Source organism: Melospiza georgiana, chromosome 20 (genome assembly GCF_028018845.1).
Source record: "Melospiza georgiana isolate bMelGeo1 chromosome 20, bMelGeo1.pri, whole genome shotgun sequence".
NCBI lineage: Eukaryota > Metazoa > Chordata > Aves > Passeriformes > Passerellidae > Melospiza > Melospiza georgiana.
In genome coordinates this window covers 1813457-1832954 of record NC_080449.1, presented here as the reverse complement: position 1 = coordinate 1832954, position 19498 = coordinate 1813457, and the positions used below count along the sequence as shown (strand labels likewise).

The window sequence follows — 19498 nt, the reverse complement described above, 5'->3', positions numbered from 1 at the left end:
GTAGCCTAGCAACAGCCTCAATCATGGCATAATAAAATTAATCTAGTGCTGGCTCAGTCTGCTGCATAAAGATACCAGGGCAAGCAGCTGAGCCTTTTTAACTGGTGGGTTTGCCTCCAAAGGAGCCTGCAGCATCTGTGGCATGTGTGAAGTGTTCCTGGCCCAAAGGTGCTCCACGGTGAGTATCCAGGCTTCCCCTCCCAGCCCGTGGCAGGGTGGTTGCTGAGCACAGGGAATTGTCCTCTGGCACCTTCAGTGAGCAATCCTGGGCCCTCCAGGGGCTCGGGCAGACCCGGTGGGGGCAGGTGGGGCGAGGTCAGCTAACCTGGGGACTGGGGCAGCCTGTGGGAAATGGCTCCATTCCAGGTTAAAGCAGGGCTGACACCTGCACCTGTGCTGCTGCTTGGAGCTGCATGGGGGTGCTGCCATGGGGCAGCGGGTCTGGGAAGCCCTTGAAGCCCTGGGTACCCGGGGTGTTGGCAGGCTCTGCCTTAGGGCAGGAGCAGGGCGGGGAGGCGGTGGGGCCGCTCTCCATGGCACAGAGGGGAGATGGGGGTGCTGTGCTCCTGGTGGCAGGGGACACCGGCGGGTGTCAGTCCCGGATGGCTCCAGGACGGCACGGGGAGCACCCGCAGTGCCTGAGGCTGGGGCTGTGCGGCAGCACGGCTGCGGCCCGAGCTGGTGTCTGCAGCCTGGCTGCTGGGGGAAGAGCAGCCTTGTCCCTGGAGCCGCAGGAGAAGCGCCCTCCCCATGGCTGTGGTGGAGGTGACAGGGTGGGGGATGAGTTCCTGCCTGCCGGGGCCGGCACCAGTGCCAGGGCACCCCTGCAGCTGTGCCAGTGACCGGGCTGCTCTGTGGCATCGCTGAGGGGAGCTGGAGGCAGGCTCAGCGCCCTGCCCAGGGCACTGGCGTCAGGGCACACCGGGATCCCTCCCCACAGCCTCGTGGGGCATGAGGGGATCTGAAACACGGTGTGCCTGTGGCTCTGCTGTGGGGCAGCAGATGGATGCCCTGAGCCTGCTTCCCTGTGAGACTTTGGGGACTAACTAGTCCTTCCCAATGAACCCCAACAGGAATGTGGGGTTACAGCTCTCTGTGCAGGCAGGGACTTCTCAGCAGCTGCTCAAAAGGCGCCCTTGAGTGCCACCAAAGCCCAGGGGCCTGCAGGGCAGGGTCCAGCTCCCTCCCCAGCCCCCAGGAGGGCAGCAGGGCCCGATTTCTCCCTTGGTTCACAGCTGGAGGCAGGGAGGGGATGAGAGGGAGAGAGGAGAGAAGCTGAAGAGACCCTTCTGCCCCCAGCCAAGCATCACACCGATGCCAGCCAGCTTGGGAAAAGCAGAGCATCACCCGCAGGCAGGAGCTGCAGGGTGCCAGCAGCATCTCATCCCATTGCAGCTCTGCCTCTCCCAGCTGTGGGATCCCCAGGTTACCTTGGAAACAGAGGATTTCGCGGCAGCTCGCAGTGGTGCTGCCTGCGGTGGGGGCAGAGGCCCAGGCCCACAGGCCTGCCCTGCCCTCTCTGTGCCCCCAGCCCTGCCTGTGCTGCTCCCCTGTCAGCCCTGCCCCAGGAGCAGGGGTGGGACGGCTGCCAGGCCCCTTCTGCTGCCCCGAGGCTGGTCCTGCAGTGGGTGCTCTGTGCCCACTCTGTGCCCCCGCTGCCCACACAGGGAGGATGGGGAACGGAGAGCCTGAGAAAATGGGAAGGTATCGAATGATCAAATATTCATCCCCACTGTGAATCGAGCAGAAGGATGGAGTGGAGCAGCCCCAATACTTCCCGGAGTCACCACATCACATATGAGTCCCCAGCATGACAAGGCACTGGGTGCCGATCACCCCCATTTCCCACAGGGGTGTCACAGCACACAGGTGGGTGCCACAGCCCCCCATCCGCATTTTGGGGTGCCCGGAGCTGGAGCCCTCACCACGGCCTGGGCGGCTGTAGCCCGTGTGGGGACGCAGCGCCCACCTCCTGCCCCAGCGCAGCCCGGCCAGCCCCAGTGCAGCCCCTTCACGGAACCGCGTCCTGCCGGGAGCGGGCACGGCCCCGGCATCGCCCCCGGGGCTGCGGGCGGCCCTGACCCCTCGCGGGCCGCGCTCGGGAGCGGAGCGGGAGCCCGGAGCGGCCCGAGCGGAGGCGCGGGCATCACCCCGCGGCCGCAATCGCCCTGACACGGCTCCGTGCTCAGGGGGCCCCGGGCACGGGCCGGCGGTGCCAGCGCCGCGCTGTCGCTTCCCATCGCGTGCCCCGATGAGCCGAGCAGCCTCTCCCTCCCTCGCTGGGCTCTGCCCTTCCCCGGCACAGCCCGCTCGGGAACGGGTCCCAGCCGTGCCGGGGACAGCGAGCCCCGGCTGCCGGCGGGGTCTGACGGTGCCACCCCCACCCCCGCCTGCCCCGGCCCTTGGGCTGCCAAGGGCACCCTGGGGGGACACCCGGCTCCCCAGGCCGGGCATTTTGGGGACCCGTTGGCCGCTGGGCATCTGCAAGCTGGCCACGTCCCGCTGGGCACAGCCCGGAGCGCAGCGGGCCCGGGCGGGCTGGATGTGCCGGCGGGGAGGGACGATGTGCTCTCTCGCTCCTCGGTAACGCGGGGGGATGGATGTGCCCTCTCGCCGCTCCTCGGTAACGCGGGGGGATGGATGTGCCCTCTCGCCGCTCCTCGGTAACGCGGGGGGATGGATGTGCTCTCTCGCTCCTCGGTAACACGGGGGGATGGATGTGCCCTCTCGCCGCTCCTCGGTAACGCGGGGGGATGGATGTGCCCTCTCGCCGCTCCTTGGTAACGCGCCCGGCACGGGGCAGAGGTGGAAACTGGTTTTTTGTGTTTAATGTTCTTCCAGGTATTTTTCCCCAAGCGGTTTCGGAGTTTCTCTGAGGAATCTCCTCCTTTTGCTTTCTCCGAGTGGCCCGTGTTGGCTTCCCCCGGCATTACCAGAGCAGTGCCCCTGTTTCTGCCAGACTGGGGCTGCCACAGGGGTCGCAGGTATATATTTGAATGTACTGTTGGTCAAAATTTAGACAAACAGTATATTCAAATGAGATTTATTTTATAAAGCAGATAAACCACTTAAAGCTCCACCAACACTTGAACACAGGTTTGTGATGTCAAATGGAATTGTTACTGCCCGACTGACTTGAGAATGCCCAAGATTTTAGGACAGCTAACCCAGAGGATTTCCTTTGGGCAGTGTCCCAGCCAAAGGGCAGAATTTCTGATGGAAGTTTTGCTGCTCCAAGGGGGATGGGCTCCACTGACCTCCACTGGGCCTTGTGGTCAGGTCATGGAATCACAAGCTGGTTTTGGAAAGGACCTTAAAGCCCATTTCACCCCTGTGCCATGGCAGGGACACCTCCCACTGTCCCAGGCTGCTCCCAGCCCTGCCCAGCCTGGCCTTGGGCACTGCCAGGGATCCAGGGGCAGCCACAGCTGCTCTGGGCACCCTGTGCCAGGGCCTGCCCACCCTGCCAGGGAACAATTCCCAATTCCCAATATCCCATCCATCCCTGCCCTCTGGCAGTGGGAGCCATTCCCTGTGTCCTGTCCCTCCATCCCTTGTCCCCAGTCCCTCTCCAGCTCTCCTGGAGCCCCTTCAGGCCCTGGCAGGGGCTCTGAGGTCTCCCCAAAGCCTCCTCCAGGCTGAACAATTCCAGCTCTCCCAGCCTGGCTCCAGAGCAGAGGGGCTCCAGCTCTCTATTCTGTCGCCCCCCCAGGCTGGGGTCTGACCCTCTGTCCCTCCACAGCTGTCACACAGAGGTGACAGGTCAGCCTACCCAGGGACAGTTGCTGCCATGGCTGGCCTTAGTACCTGCTGGGGCAGCTGCTGCTGCCACAGGTATCCTGGAGAAAACCCCTATTCTGGGGCCTCCCCTCACTGCCCTCCTGCCCCTGCCCACGCCTGCCTCCTGGTGAACCCCTGGCCCTCCTGGCACTGTTTTGCAAATGCCCAGGAAGGTCTTTCCAATGCTTCAAAACTGCTCCGTGCTGGCCCAGTCAGAGCTGTCCCAGTGGTCCCCACCAGTGTCCCCTGTCCCTGACCTCATTGCTGTGCCTCCACAGCTCCTGGTGTGACCTGAGGGCTGCCCCAGGGCACCCCCAAGCCCAGCGGGTTTGCAGAGTGGCCCCTGCCCCCATGGCCGCCCCACCAGGGTCAGCATCCTCAGGGCAGCCGTGGGGGCTCCCGTGCTGTGGTTGCTCCCTGCTCTGAGCTGCACCAGGGACACAGCGGGGCTGGATCAGGGGATCTCCTGTGCCAGGTTCATGGCAAATCTCACAGCGAGCTCCCAGCGAGGCCTCAATGAATTGTGAGGGCTGTGAGACCCCAACACCCACCCCCCCAGCTTTGCAGCTGTGTAGGACAGGCGTGACCCCAGATGTCCCTCCCAGGATGAGATCTGCCCTGCTTTGGGTTTCACCAAGTGTACAGAGTCACAACAGACCTCCAGGGTGACCCTGGGGCATGTTGTTCCTCTGTGCCTCAGTTTCCCCTTTCGATGGGGCCCATCAGAACCAAGTCTGTCACCTGCAGACACTTTGGCCAGGTCCACACTGGCAGGGGCAGGTGGGGAAACTGAGTCACAGGGACACAGTGAATATTGTGGCTCTGCTCCCTGTGGGGTCTGGGGGAGGACTCAGCACCAGGGAGGCAAAGGCCCCACAGGAAGGGGGATTTGCCCCCACACTGGCCCAGCTTCACTGCTGCTGGCCTTGACAGCAAGCCACAGTGGGGCAGCCCAGACCCAGGGACAGGAGCTGATCCTGCCTCGGGACAGGCACCAGACTGGCCTTTTCCTTGTGGGATTGCAGGACCCAGGCTTGTGGGATCCCTCGGGCTATTCACGTGTTCCCGTGGCACAACAGGGACAAGCCTGGACCCGCAGAGCCATGGCAGGGCCCCAACATCTCTGTCCTCCACACAGGGGTGGGGGACAGTTCCACCCCAAGCCGCTGAGTCCTGCTGCCCACACGGCTGTGCCAGGGGGGTCCCCTCCCTGTGAGGGGCTGCCACCCCCGAGGGTGGTGTTCACAAGGCCAGGGGCAGCCCCCAGCCCTGCCACCCACCCCTTCTCAGTTCCTGGGGGCCGGGCTTGCCTCCCCTGCCTGAGTGCCACTGCCCGGGAGCCCGGGGTGTCACAGCCTCAAGCGGCAGCACGGCCCCGTGCTCGGGGCAGGTGACAGCGCGACCGCAGCCCTCAGGGGCATCTGCTCCTCTGCCACAGGCTGCTCGAGCAGGAGGAGGGGGAGCAGAAGGAGCAGGAGAAGGAGGAGCAGCAGCAGGGGAAGGCAGTGTCCAGAGCCCCATTGCCCCGAGCACATGGCATGGCGCTGGCATCTCCGGTGCGTGGAGGCCTGCCCGCGGCGCAGTTGGATCCCAAAGCACCTTCCAGCCTGCAATAGCAGCCTCACACGGGGAGCAGATGGTCCCACTGTCCCTTGCCATGGGGCTTGGGGGACATGGACCAACCCGTTTGTTCCCTGATCTCGGACTTGTGGTCACTCCAAAGCCCAGAGGTCCAGACAGGTGATCTCAATCCATGCAGGTGTCGCCCAGGGCCACAGCTGCACGGACAGAGGGTGGCACTGTAGGGGATGCCCTAAGGGGAGCACACTCCTCCATGCGCGGACTCGGCAGCCCACAGGGATGGGCTCTGGCACCGTTCGGGTGATTGCACCCACGGGCGATGCGGACGGAGCCTGCCCGGCGCTCCGGCGGTGTCGGGGCTGGCAGCAGGCGGGAGCAGATGGAGCAGCACGGCGGGGACCGCGGGGGCAGGAAGCCGGGGGCAGCGGGAGCGGCTGGACCGACAGCCGGAGCCCGTGTCCTGCAGAGAGGAACGGGGAAGAGCCGGGGCGTGCGTGGGGGCCGGGGGTGACGGGGCCCATCGGAACCCGGCGCGGGGGTCCCTCGGCCCCGGGCGTGCAGCAGGGACAGGCTCACCCTGCTCCCAGCTCCTCCTCCAGCTCCGTGCCACTCGGCAGTGCAACGAGTTCCTGGCGCTCAGCCCGGCCCCCAGGGCACACACCGCCCGTGCCAACGGGCTCAGCAATGCCCACTGCTCCCAAGGGCATTCCTGCGGGACTCACAGCAGTGCCAGCCCGCCACAGGCCCGCCAGTGCGGGCACCAGAGACAGTGGAAGTCCCTTCCTGGAGCTGCAGTGAAAGAAGGAAAGGGTCTTGGCTGCAGGGATTTTGAATCGAGCAAATCCGGGGGTGCACCTGCCATGCAGAAACACACGGAGAGCAGCAGCCTTGGATCGGGGCTTGGAGCCATGGCAGGTACTGGTGGGTCCCAGGCCATGGCCACGGCCCCTGGCCAGGGCACCCACAGGTGCTGGGGCTGCCCCCGGAGCTGTGGGCAGTGGAGGGCAGCCCAAGGAGGTGATGGGGGGAAACTGAGGCACAGCTGTGACCATGGGGCCGTGCTGCGCATCTCCGGATGCCGGGGCCTGAGTGCGCCAGGAGCTGTTCTGTGCCTCCTCCGTCCATCTCCAGCACTGAGCATCCCTGTGCACTCCAGCCACCACAGGCAGCGAGAGCCTCGGAGACTCTGGGAAAACGAGGCCATTCCACGGAGGAGCTAAGCCGGGGATTTCGCTGCCCATCGGCCCCGGCCGCGCAGAGCCGCGGTGATGGGGCAAGGTCAGGCAGGACAGGCCCGGGGCCCTGCGGGGGCCGTGAGGTCTCTGTCCAGGGTGCGGGGCTGAGCCCGGTGCCCCGCGGGACATTCGCAGCCCCGGAGCGGGCAAAGCCCCGGAGGATGGCACCGGGGGCGCCCAGACCCGGCCCGAGGCCCCGGGGGAAGAGGGGGCGCCGCGAGGGGCGGGGGCGGGGCCGGGGCTGGGGAGCGGAGATGGATGGGGATGGGGATGGGGACGGGGATGGGGATGGGGACGGGGATGATGGGGACGAGGAGCGCTCTGGGGGCGGTGCCGGGGGAGGCTACGGTCCCGGTGCCGGCCCCGCCGGTAACTCCGCCTGCCGTATTAATGGGAAAACAAGCGGCTGCAGAGCGCTGGGCCGAGCCGTGCCGTGCCGTGTCGGATCGGGCGGAGCCGGGCCATGGTCCCCAGGGCGGCGGCAGCCCCAGCCTAGCGCGGCGGCGGGGGCGGCGGGGGGATGCGGCGGGAGCCGCCAGAGCGGCTGGCGCGGAGCAGGTAAGGGGGTCCCGGGCAGGGGGCTGGGGCTCGCTGCACCCCCGGGGGCCCCCCCTCGCGGGCCTCCCCTCGACCATCGCCTCGCATCACATCATATCTCATCTTCCCCCTTTGCCCCCCTTTACCGCGTTCCACATCCCCATCCTATTCCCCGAAGATCCTCCCGAGGCATCCCAACCCCCAGGCTCCCCACACAATCCCCGTCCCCGGCTATCTGTGCTCCCTCCATTCCATCAGTCTCATCGGGGCCATCCCCATCCCGTGCTCCCGAGCCGAGTCATCCCACCCCATCTCACCGCTATTTCGGGGTTCCCCGTGCTCCCGTGCGCCCTATCCCCATGCCATCCTTATCCCCATCCCCATCTCCCAGCCCCAAACCCATCCTCATCTCCGTCCCATCGCACCGCAGCGCTCGAGCGGAGCCATTTCCCCCCTCCCCGCGGTGCCCAGCTCAGCGCCCCGCGCGGCCCAGCGGGCCCGGTGCCGCCCGGTGCCGGTGCCGGTGCGCAGGGGGTGGGGGCAGCCGGGGACACCGCCCCGAGCCTGCGGCAGCGCCGGGACGGATCCGCTGCCCCCGGGGGCCACCCCATGCAGCGAGCCCCCAGTCCCGGCCCCACCGCTCGCCCTCCCGGCCCGCTCCTGGCTCCCCCGCCCCCCGGCATTGCCCGCTGGCGGGTGCCCGACACGCCGAGCGATTAGAGGGGCCGCGGCTCGGGCCGTGCCCTGCACCCCGGGGCGCTGCTCCCCCCGGCAGGATGGCTCCTCCGGGGGCACAGGCTGGCTTCGGGCTTGGCAGCCATCTGTGCCTGGTGCGCTTGGGACGGGGACAGGGGGCGATGTGGCAGTGCCAGGGGCAGAGAGGCTGATTCGGGGGCTGGGGAGCAGAGCGGAGGGGCTCTCTTGTGTGCAGGGCAGGCAGCCACAGGGGCACAGGGCACCGTGTGCGTGTCCTGGGGGTGGCACGGGGCGGGGGGAGCGTCTATTTGCCACGGATACGGAGCAGCGGCGGGATGGGCAGTGGGCTCCCTCACACAGACCGTGCCAGCTCCCGGTGCGGGCAGTGCCCAGGCAGCAGCGGCCATCAGCGTCCCGCTGACACACACACGGTGCACAGGCCCGTGCGCAGCAGAGCTGGCTGTGCACAGCGGCACACACGGGCACAGGCACTGCCCCCACGGCAGCTGCTGCTGGCACCTCCAGCATCATCTGCTCCAGCAGTGTTTGCAGCAGGACGCTGTCCTTGGCTGCCTGTCGCGATGCAGGGGCCGCTGGTGCACTCAGGGTTGCACTTGGGGCAGTGCTGGGCAGTGCTGGGGCAGTGCTGGGACAGGGCTGGGCAGTGTTGGGCAGTGCTGGGGCAGTGCTGGGCAGTGTTGGGGCAGTGCTGGGGCAGGGCTGGGGCAGTGCTGGGCAGTGCTTGGGCAGTGCTGGGCAATGTTGGGGCAGTGCTGGGGCAGTGCTGGGACAGGGCTGGGCAGTGTTGGGCAGTGCTGGGCAGTGTTGGGCAGTGCTGGGGCAGTGCTGGGACAGGGCTGGGCAGTGTTGGGCAGTGCTGGGGCAGTGCTGGGACAGGGCTGGGCAGTGTTGGGCAGTGTTGGGCAGTGCTGGGGCAGTGCTGGGGCAGCGCTGGGCAGTGCTGGGCAGTGCTGGGGCAGTGCAGGGGCAGTGCTGGGCAGTGCAGGGCAGTGCTGGGGCAGCGCTGGGCAGTGCTGGGCAGTGTTGGGCAGTGTTGGGCAGTGTTGGGCAGTGCTGGGGCAGTGCTGGGCAGTGTTGGACAGTGCTGGGCAGTGTTGGGGCAATGTTGGGGCAGCGCTGGGCAGTGTTGGGCAGTGCTGAGGCAGTGTTGGGGCAGTGCTGAGGCAGTGTTGGGCAGTGCTGGGCAGTGCAGGGCAGTGCTGGGCAGTGTTGGGCAGTGTTGGGGCAGTGTTGGGGCAGTGCTGGGCAGTGCTGGGCAGTGCTGGGGCAGTGCTGGGCAGTGCTGGGCAGCGTTGGGCAGTGTTGGGCAGTGTTGGGGCAGTGTTGGGCAGTGTTGGGCAGTGTTGGGGCAGTGTTGGGCAGTGTTGGGCAGTGTTGGGCAGTGTTGGGCAGTGCTGGGCAGTGTTGGGCAGTGTTGGGGCAGTGTTGGGCAGTGTTGGGCAGTGCTGGGCAGTGTTGGGCAGTGCTGGGCAGTGTTGGGCAGTGTTGGGGCAGCGCTGGGCAGTGTTGGGCAGTGTTGGGCAGTGCTGGGCAGTGCTGGGCAGTGTTGGGGCAATGTTGGGGCAGTGCTGGGGCAGTGTTGAGCAGTGCTGGGCAGTGCTGGAGCCATGCTGATGCTGCTGGCCATGCCCACGGGGCTGTGAGTGCAGTGGGCCCGGTGCAGTGCAGTGTGTGCTGGGGCTACTGTGAAGGGGGACAGCAGTGCAGCATGCTCAGCACTCTGCATGTGCAGGCAGCGTGCAGGCACCGTACCCACTGCAGCACTCCTGCCTGCTCAGTGGGATGTGCGTGAGCAGCGAGCAGGCAGGATGGGCAGCAATGCCCCGGCAATGTGCGGGCAAAGGTGGGCAATGTGCGGGCAGGGTGCGCGGGGCAGTGCCCTGGCAAGGCACCAAGTGCAGGATGGGCAGGCAGCATCCCTTGCCACGTGCAGCCAGGCAGCGAGCGGGCAGTGCTGAGGGCAGCACGGGCAGGGCTGTGTGCACGGGCAGCTTGGGGCAGAGCGCAGGCAGCGCCCTGGGAGTGTGGGCAGCGTGCGGGCAGTGCCCGCTGTGGCTGTGGGGCAGGCAGGGCACTGCAGTGCGTGGGCAGCGTGGGGCCCGCACTCCTCCCCCCACGGCCCTCACGTGGCACACAGGCAGTGACCCAGTTCCGGGCATCCTCCGTGGGCCCCTCTGGCAGCGGGGTCGCCCCCAGCCCAGCTCCCCGCGCTGCCGGAGCCCGGAGGGTGCAGCGCCCGGGCCCTGCCGGGAGCGAGGGCAGGACCCCACGGGGGGCGGCTCCCACCCACGCCTGGGCACCGGCCGCTCTGCCAGCGCCGTCGGCAGGTGTCACATCCGCGGGGTGACACCGTGTGGGCATCCCGGGTAGGGAGGCTGGTGCCTGCCGAAACTGGGCAGCGCTGGGGCAGAAGGGGGCATCCAACCAACCGGATGCCCACTAGCCGGGGGGTGGAGAGCAGAGGGGATGCAAAACGCTCTCCCTGTAGAGTTGGTGTCAGAGGCTGGTGGGCATGTGAGCGTGGTGGCACTGGCAGCACCGTGGGGCCATCCCGGCTCTGCCCCCCTCAATAGGCAGAGGGTTCCAGCAGCTGCAGGAGGGCTCTGCTCTCCCTGCAGTGCCACAGAGCCCCAGCTCCTCGTGCAAGCCTCTCCCTGCACCCACGCTGTCCTTACCCACGCTGTCCTCGCAGAGGAGGAATAATTTGGAGAAACCATGGCAACCCCACAGCTCCACCGGCAGTGGGTGCCGCTGGTGGGTGGAAGACACCGGAGCCTGTGGGATGCAGCGCCCACATCCCCAGCGCACAGGGACGCACACACGCTGGGGGACGGCTCTTTGGGTGGCAGTTCCTTTTGGTTCAGCAGGGCTGTGGCTGCAGGGGTCTCTTGAGGGTGCTCCATGCACTCACAAGGCGTCCATGGCCCCAGCAGCCACACCTCCACCACACCGGCGGTGCCCAAGGAGCCTCATGTGCCTTGTTTGTTTTACAGCGCTGGGATGGAGTCACCACAGGCCCCTCGGCCACCTCAGCCCACCCAGCCCCTCACTGCTGCTGCTGGACCAGGTAGGACCCTGGGCTACAGTTCCTTGCCTACCAGCCACCCCAACACCACAGGAATGGGCTTCCCAATGCCACTGTCCCCGTCGCTGTGGCACAGGGTGCTGCCTTGCCGGACCCAGCCCACTTCCCACACACTGTAACACAGCAGAGCCAATACTGGGCCAGTTTCTGGGGGGCAAACCTGCCCTCCCAGCTCTGCGGGGAGGCACTGGGACCCCCATCTCCTTTCTCATGGCATCTTGCTCTTCCCAGCCCATCACATGGACAGACACCCCAAGGCCACTGGAGTCACCTCAGCTCTGGCATCTGCACCCCCCCAGCTTTGGAGCAGGTAATGAGGAGGAACCCAAGCCCCCTCCCCATCTCTGCGTAGTCAATGTTTATTGCTAAATAAAGGAAATTCTTTTTCTCCAAGAAACATCCTCCCTGTGGTCCTCTGCTGCTCTTTAAAGCCAAGTGTCCACCCATCTTTAGTGCAACACAGAGCAGCCAGCGTCAACCAGTGCACCCAGGCCCTTGGTGGCCACAACACCCAGTGCTCAGAGGACGTGGTGAGGTGACAGCTGGGGGGGTCCCTGCTGTGGGCAGAGAAGGTGCACATCTCCCAGTGCTGGTGACAACCCATGGCAGCTCTCGAAGGGCTGGTAGGGAAGGTCAGTGCTACAACCCACTTAGTCCTGTGGGAAGGGCAGACCCCTTCCTCTGTGCCCACCATGCACTGAGGCAAACTTGTGCCGATGTCCTCATTGTCACACAGCTGTGTCACACTGTGGCTGTGGACTCTGCCCACCCTGGCCACCCAACAGCATTGTCCCACAGCACTGGGGTGCTTGGTGCTGGCACACAGTGGGCGTCAGACCCCATGTCCCACAGCAGCTGAAGCCACCATCAGCCTCGCTTTCCAGCCCAGGGGACACGTCACAGCCATGGGTCACAGAAGACAACAGTACCCAGAGGGTACTGAGCCAGCACAGCTCCCCTGGCACAGGGAGGTGATGCAGGTATCACTGCTTACATGTGGGTTGGGGCACCCACCACAACACCCCTCTGCCACCCCTTGGGCCACCCCTCCTCTGAAAGACCCAGAGAGTGCAACTCTGTGTAGCCAGCACTGTGACCACCCCACACCGGAGTCTGTGGGCCACAGTGGGTGCAGCCACCACAGGGAGGGTTTGCAGCTCGTGCCTCCTACAGAGCCCCAGACCGTACCATGCTGGGTGCTCACGGTGCCTGGCCCTGGGCCCTGGTTCCCCTGCAGTGCTGGTGCAGGGACGTGGCTACGCACAGTCCCAGGAGAACCCTCAACACTCCGGTGCTCTCACCAGGACTGAGCACACACTCCTCATGGAAAATCCTGGTGTTGAACCCTCACAGCCCTGCCCAGAGCTGCCAATTCATATGATTCTGCAAGACAGTCCCTGTGCCCTGTGGGCCAGGAAGAGGGCACAGTACTCTGTGTTCTCCTCTTGCTGTGCTGAGCTGGTATGCAGTTCCCTGCTTGCCCCCATCGGTGTCCTGCCAGCCGCTCCATGATTTGCACCCTGGATCTGGAAACTTTTTCCAGTTTCTTCCTCCAGTAGTTGATTGACTACTGACAGCAGCAGTGGAGGCTGGGATGCCCCCAAACCTTCCTTTCTGAAGAGATGGCCAACCCCCAGCACTGAGCTAGGAGCAGTGGGGATTGATATGAGGTCACTCCAGGATTGAGGCACCTCATGTGTTCTCTTGCAGGGTGGGCTACCGTCCTCTGAGGCCGTGTGACAGGGAACTGGCAGAAGAGTGGCTTTTAAGATGACACGAACAGACCCACCTGACATTCTGGTGTCCACGGTGTACCAAGACATCAAGGTGGCGACAGCAGCCCCTGGGGATTCCGTTGTCTGTCAGCCCCTAGCACAATGTGACGCCTCCATGTCCTCCTCCCTGTCCCGCGAGCCGCAGCCCTTCAACAAGCGCCATTGTAGGAGTTTCGACTTCATCGAGTCGCTGGAAGAGCTGGGCACCCCCTCGGCCATGGAGCGCGCCTGCCCGCGCCCCGGCATGCCCGAGCCCACGCCGGGGCCGCCGGGCAGGCAGGCGCCCCCGAAGCCGGACCCGTACAGCGGCAGAGCCCCCGCGCCGCGCAGCGAGCCCAAGCGCCGAGCCCGCTCCAAGAGCGCCCCGCGGGTGAAGTCCACCCTGACGCCGGTGCCCATCACGGTGGCGGCATCGCCGCCGCCAGCCCGGCGCGGGCGGGAGGTGCTGCGGGTGGCACGGGAGCCCTCCCGCACCGATCCCTCGCCGCGCCGCGAGGCCCCGATGCCGCTGCGGGCGCTGGCCAACGAGGTGCACCCCATCAAGCTGCAGCCGCAGCGGAGCAGCGTCAGCCGCATCTCCCCGCTCTGCCTGGGCAGCAATTGCTACGAGGAAGGGCCGGGGGGGAAGGTGGGCGCCAGCCCCCACGTCAAGTGCCGAGTGGACATCAAGCCGGACGAGGCAGTGCTGGTGCACACGGCGCGGAGCCTGCGGGCAGCCCCGAACCGCCCGGAGCCGCCGCGCTGGCCCCGCACCCCCGGGGCCGCCCGCAGCCTGACCGTGCCCGGCAGCCGGCAGGCGTCCGCGTCCCGCACGCCCACCCCCAGCGACTCCTACAGCGGGGACCCTCCGCTGCTGCCCTACCCCGGTGAGTACTACGAGGCAGACCCCCGGGCTCTGGCGTACCAAACAGTGCCCGTGCCGGCCTCACGGGAATTCAGGGAGTACCCCGACCGGGGCTGCATGACCTTTTCGGCCCCCGGGGTCCCGGCCAAGTTCTTCTACGCAGAGGAGTCAGCGCGGTGCCCCAGCCCGGCCATGCCTCTCCGCAGCTCTGGCTATGCCAGCTACCCCTACCCCAGCCGCCACGCCGTGTCCCAGCCCTTCTACACCGAGGACCCGGCCAAGGCTGCCGCTCACACGATGCCGGCCCGGACGTTGTACGTGGAGGAGGCGCGGGGTTACCCGGTGCAGGAGGCGCCTGCCCGCACCTTCTACGGGGATGAGCCCCGCTACTACCCCCCGCGCGGGACCCCTGTCAAAACCCTGTACGCCGAGGACGCTCGGACATACCCAGCCCTCGGCTCCTCCCCACGGCTGCTCTACGCCGAGGACTACGGGAAGTACCGGGAACGGGAGGTGCTGTCGCGCACGTGTCCCCCGCCCCGCAGCGCGCAGCCCCTGCACTTCGGGGACTGGTACTGCCCCGAGCGGGCCACGCTGCCCTACCAGAGCCTGCAGCTGTCCCGCTTCACCCCACAGCCGGCCGGGCGCGAGGCCATGTTCTCCTCCTGGCACGCCAGCTACGGCGTGACCCCACCGCGGCTGGGCCGGGAGACCCAGCACTACTCCAAATCCTGGGACAACATCCTGGCGCCAGCAGCGCGCAGGGAGGAGGCCCTGCTGCGTGGGCGCAGCTATGAGAACCTGCTCGCCCGTGAAGAGCACCGTGCCTTATCCCCCGAGGAGCGCCGGCAGCCTGTGGTGATCAACCTGTCGAGCTCACCCAAGCGCTACGCGGCCCTGTCCCTCTCCGAGAGCTCCATCCTCGAGCGGGTGCACGCCGACGGCAGCCGCGGGCCCTCGGGCCGCTCCTGGTACGTCACGCCGGAGATCACCATCACCGACAACGACATCCGCGCCGAGGGGCTGGGCCGGAGCGAGAGGCGCTCGGCCAGCTGGGACATGCTGGACGCGGGCCGGGAGTGCAGGCCCTACGCTGTGCCCTGCGCCCCGCAGCCCAGCGCCAGGGAGAGCGGCTCGGGTCGCCAGCGCAGCCTGGAGCAGCTGGACGAGCTCATCACCGACCTTGTCATTGACTACAAGCCGGCGCCGGGCCACCGCTCCGGGGACAGGGACAGCCTCGCGGAGCAGCTCAAGCAGCTGCTGAGCAGCGGCGCCTCGGGGCCCCCCCGGCGGAGCGAGGGCAGGCGGGTCCCTCACAACGCGCCCGAGGGACCCCGACCCACAAAGGAGCAGCCGGGCCCCAGCTCCCATGCTGGCACCCCGCGCCGCCCGCCGGCCACCGGCCCTTTCGAAAAGTCACCGGAGAACTGCTCGCCCGACCTGAGCGCTGAGGAGGACGACATGATGATGTGCTCCAATGCCAAGTGCCGGCGCACGGAGACCATGTTCAATGCCTGCCTCTACTTCAAATCGTGCCACAGCTGCTACACCTACTACTGCTCCCGGCACTGCCGGCGCGAGGACTGGGACACGCACAAGGCCAGCTGTGTCTACGGGCGGGTGGGCAGCGTCTGCCGCCACGTCCTGCAGTTCTGCCGCGAGAACACCGAGGTGCACAAGGCTTTCTCACGCATCGCCAAGGTGGGATACCTCTCCCGCGGCCGCGGCGTCCTCTTCCTGGGCTTCCCCAATGCGGGCTCCGCCGAGAACTTTCTCCAGTTTGGGCTGGAGAGCCTGCTGATGTCCCCCACGTACCTGTCCCTGCGGGAGCTGGACAGCTACTCGGACAACCTGGGGGAGTATGCCCAGGAGCTGCGGGAGATAGGCAACCAGTACGACCCCAACGAATGTTTCCTGCTGAATGTAACCGTGGCCGTCACTCAGAAAGTGCCAGAGAGGCCGTCACCGAAGATGCAGGTCCCGACGGTCAGGAAATACGCCAAGGTGGCCTTAGCCTCCTCCAGCCCTGAGAAGAAGATCTTGAAGAAGGAGCGGGACATGGAAACGTTGATCCTGACGCCACCGCCCGGAACAGCGGACATCGACAAGGAGGGGGAGGAGGGCCGGAAGGCACGGGAGGTCTGCTTCATCAACATCCAGCGGGAGCTGCGCATCCGCGGCGTCTTCCTGCGGCACGAGTTCCCCGCTGTCTACGAGCAGCTCTGCGACTTCGTGGAGAGCAACAAGCGCTTCACCCCCACCACCATCTACCCCATCGACAAGAGGACGGGCAAACAGTTCATGTGCATGATTATGGCGGCCTCCGAGCCTCGCACCCTCGACTGGGTGGCCAGCCCCAACCTCCTGGACGACATCATGTGAACGCAGGGCGGGGGCACCCCCTGTGTAGAGACGTGCTGTCCTGTCAGAACCCCCTCGGCTGTTACACCAAGGGGCACCAAGGGGAGGGGGCTGCGGGCAGCCGGCAGTGCTGGGGGGCCGGGCGGTGACGGGAGCACGGCCTCAAGTTTGCCCTGGAGCCCAGAGCCCGGGGAGCCCCTGCAGAGCCCTCTGGGGTGAGCGGTGCTTGGCCAGAGCGGGGGCGCCTCGCACGCCCCCAACCCCTGCTGCAACCCAGAGCCCCTCGGGCCTGCCCCAGGCTCCCCTCAGCACCGAGGGTCCCCGCAGCGGCCATACCCAGCGCCTGGGACTGGGCTGCGCCAGGATTGTGTCCCCGCCGCGCCTGTGTAGCCTGTGCGTGTTACTGCGGGAGCGTCAGGTGCCGGGGGGCCCTGGGATCCCCCGCGGGCTCTGGGCACAGAGCGGGGCAGGGCTGGGGGGTCCCGGGGCGGAACGGCCACGGTGAGGGATCGGCGGGGGGGGAAGGGGGGGGGCGGCTCTGACCGGGGTCGGAGTAATCGCCAGTGAGGGGTGACCGTGGCGGGGACCGGGGAAGGCGAGGCAGAGCCGGGGTCGTGGCCAAGACCCGTCACCCGGGGCGCCCGCGCCGCCCTGCCCTGCCCAGCCCTGCTCCCCGCTGTCGATCCCATCGCCGGCACCGGCACCGGCGGCAGCCTCCACCCCCAGAGCCGCTGCCCGGCGGGACCCCGCGCCGGCTGAGGGTGGAGCCTGGCTCTGCGAGCGCTGGTTGGACGCCGGGCGGTGGAGGCGGGAACACGGGCAGGGACCGGGCGCTGGTTGGTTGGACGCCGGGCGGAGGAGGCGGGAACACGGGCAGGGACCGGGCGCTGGTTGGTTGGACGCCGGGCGGAGGAGGCGGGAACACAGGCGGTGACCGGGCGCTGGTTGGACGTCGGGCGGAGGAGGCGGGAACACGGGCGGGGACCGGGCGCTGGTTGGTTGGGCGCCGGGCGGAGGAGGCGGGCACGGCGCGCGGGCGGCAGCGATGGCGGGCTCGGCGCTGTCCCGGGTGCCGGACGTGCAGATCGATGGCGACGGTGTCTTCAAGTACGTGCTGGTGCGGGTGAGCGGGGCCGGCGCGCCCGCCAAGGACGTCGTGCGAGGCCACGCCTGGGCCGAGTACCACGGTGAGGGGCGTCGGGAGCGCGGGGCGCGGCCGTGGCCCGGGGTGCCGAGGGAAGCGGGCGGGGGCTTGCCGGGCGTCTGGCCCGTGGCGGGGCGGCGGCTGAGGCCGGGGGTCCCCGCGCCACCGCCGCTCCCTCCCTGCAGCCGACCTGTTCGAGCGCACCGCGGAGGAGCTGGCGCCGCACGGCCTGAGCTGCGAGTGCCTGGGCGGCGGCCGCATGTCGCACCGCCCTGAAGAGAGGAAGATCCACGTCTACGGGTACTCGGTGGTAAGCGGGGCCGGGGGAACCGCGCGGGCCGGCGGCATCTCCCTGCGCGGGGTGGGTCCCGCTGACGGCGGCCGAGGTGGAGTCGAGTTCCCTCGGGGGTGGAAGGGGTGAGCGGGGCGGCGCTCCCGGGGCTCCTGCGCGTTCTCCCGAGCGCCCCGGGGAGGGGAGACTGCGCAGAGCCCTTTCGGGTGAGCAGTGCTTGGCCAAAGCGGGGGCACCCCAGGAACCCTCCGGCACCTGCCTGTGGGGCTGCCACACACCCAGAGTCCCCGCAGGTGCCATGGGTACAGTGGCTGTACCCAGCTCTGGGTGCTGCAGGGGGAATTGGGCTGCACAAGAACCCTGTTTCCACTTTGTGTGTCCTGAGGGTGTTCCTGCTGGAGTGTCGGGTGGGTGCTGTAGGGGCCTTGTAAGGGTGACGGGAGGCACTCCTGGGGACTGTCATGGTGGGTTCCTGCACGCTGACCCTGCCCCAGGGCTGTGCTGCAGCCCCAGCTGTGCTGGGTGCTGAGTGCAGAGCCCAGCTGGGCAGGGTGCTGGTCCTTGGGCCACAGTGCACACAGTTTTCCCAGCTTCAGGGTGACGTTGTCTTGTTGCCTGGGTGCTACACCAGCCTCAGCTGGGGTCAGGAAGGACTGGCACGGCTCTGTGGCCTCTCTGCTGCTGAGGTCTGCCAGAGCCGCCCTGGGGATTTGCCAGGCTTCCCTGCAAGTTCTCACCAGCTCTCCTTAGGAACCTTCTTTTCCTGCGCAGGGCTTTGGACGAGCTGACCACGCTGTGACCACAGAGAAGCTGAAGGCAGAGTATCCCGACTATGAGATTACTTGGGCAGATGAAGGGTACTGACTCCTCTGTCTGTGGTGCCAGCCCAGAACTGGCACAGCTGTGTGCAGCACCGGGGTGGTGGCAGCAGGCCCCCCATGCTTGGCCGTGCTCCAGGCTCTCCTGATTTTCCTCTGTGTTGAACTTGCCCATTCTCCGCTGTCACCGGACTGTCCCTGTGCCAGATGCTCCCACCTCCCTGGCATGGCAAAGCTGGTGAAGCCAGTGGTTGCTCTGCCCCAGCCCTCTGGCACCAGGGGCTCATCCACGTGTATCTGTGAGAATTAAAGTCGTTGGAGGAGCACAGCTGCTCTGGTGGCCATGCTCACGGTTTGGCTGCTCCTTCCCATCTCTGGGTTATGCTTGTTCACAGTGGAAGGGACCCCCCAGGTTATCCGCCCCTTGAGGGGGGCCTGGCATGGCAGCCTGGCATGGGAGCAGGCAGAGTCTGGGGTGGGAACAGCAGGAATTGTGTTGGGATTTGCCTTGGAAAGGGTTGAGGCAGGAGAGAGGAAAGCAATGCCCAGGTCTGGGAGAGGGAAAGGCAAGAGGGACCTGGGGGAGAGACCAGCCCCATCTCCTGTGAGGAGGGAACTGAGTTGCCTGGGAGCATGACTGGGAAGAACATGCCCATTCCCACTCTGGCAGGTTGTCACACCTTGAGGAAGAGCATCCTCCCTGACTTCATCCCTCCAGCCACCCAGGACCAGCTCAGAATTTCCCAGGGATTCTCCCTGCTTGTGCTTCCAAGCAAGGAGCAGTAGAGGGAGACTGGGGAAAGCTGCTGGAGGCTTCAGTGGCTGGAGAGCTCCAGGCAGATGTGCAGGCTGGGTTGGTTCAGGCTGGGTTGGTTCAGTCGCTGTCCCACGTGAGGCTGGGGCTGGAGGACCCTCCCAGCCCAGTCCCAGCCCCATTTCATTGTCAGACTCTGACCCTGTGTGCTCCCTGCTGCTGCCTCTGCCTCGTGCCTTCAGGGATGTGGGCTCCTTCCTCTGTCCAGAGCCATGCTGGGTCATCTCAACCTGCAGAAGCTCAGCCTGTACCCTGTGTCCAAAGTTCAGCCTGTGCCCACACTCCAAAGGAAGCTCACAATGTGGGGATGAGTTTCACAGGCAAGAAAATGGTTCTGCTGTGCTTCGTCCTCCATCCTGCAAAGTGGCTCTCCCCTGTGCTGGGGGGAATGTTACCCAGAAGTTACACAGAGTCAGCTGCAAACCTGCAAGTCACTGGTTTGGAACTTGGAGGCACCTCTGGGATGTCCTGTCCATCCACTGGCCTAGCAGAGCCAGCTTTAGTGGGTCCATCGT

General features: G+C 66.7%; 2 protein-coding genes across 6 annotated transcripts; both read left to right on the top strand.

The window, feature by feature from the left end:
- The first annotated feature begins 129 nt into the window (after nt 1–129).
- On the top strand, nt 130–16450 carry AJM1 (apical junction component 1 homolog). 5 transcript variants are annotated; one of them, XM_058038498.1, is made up of 4 exons: nt 6071–6276; nt 10844–10917; nt 11167–11245; nt 12646–16450. In XM_058038498.1, exon 4 carries the CDS (start codon nt 12706–12708, stop codon nt 15934–15936), a length of 3231 nt encoding a protein of 1076 aa, XP_057894481.1. In that variant the 5' UTR covers nt 6071–6276; nt 10844–10917; nt 11167–11245; nt 12646–12705; the 3' UTR covers nt 15937–16450. The 5 variants fall into 5 exon arrangements, with proteins under 5 accessions (XP_057894479.1, XP_057894481.1, XP_057894477.1 ...); XM_058038497.1 differs by lacking the exon at nt 6071–6276 and adding an exon at nt 6925–7154; XM_058038496.1 differs by lacking the exons at nt 6071–6276; nt 11167–11245 and adding an exon at nt 130–178.
- Nucleotides 16451–16478: 28 nt separating this feature from the next.
- On the top strand, nt 16479–18540 carry PHPT1 (phosphohistidine phosphatase 1). Its single transcript, XM_058038500.1, has 3 exons — nt 16479–17102; nt 17245–17369; nt 18123–18540. The coding sequence occupies exons 1-3, from the start codon at nt 16961–16963 to the stop codon at nt 18213–18215; spliced, it is 360 nt and encodes a 119-aa protein (XP_057894483.1). The 5' UTR covers nt 16479–16960; the 3' UTR covers nt 18216–18540.
- The last annotated feature ends 958 nt before the right edge of the window (nt 18541–19498 follow it).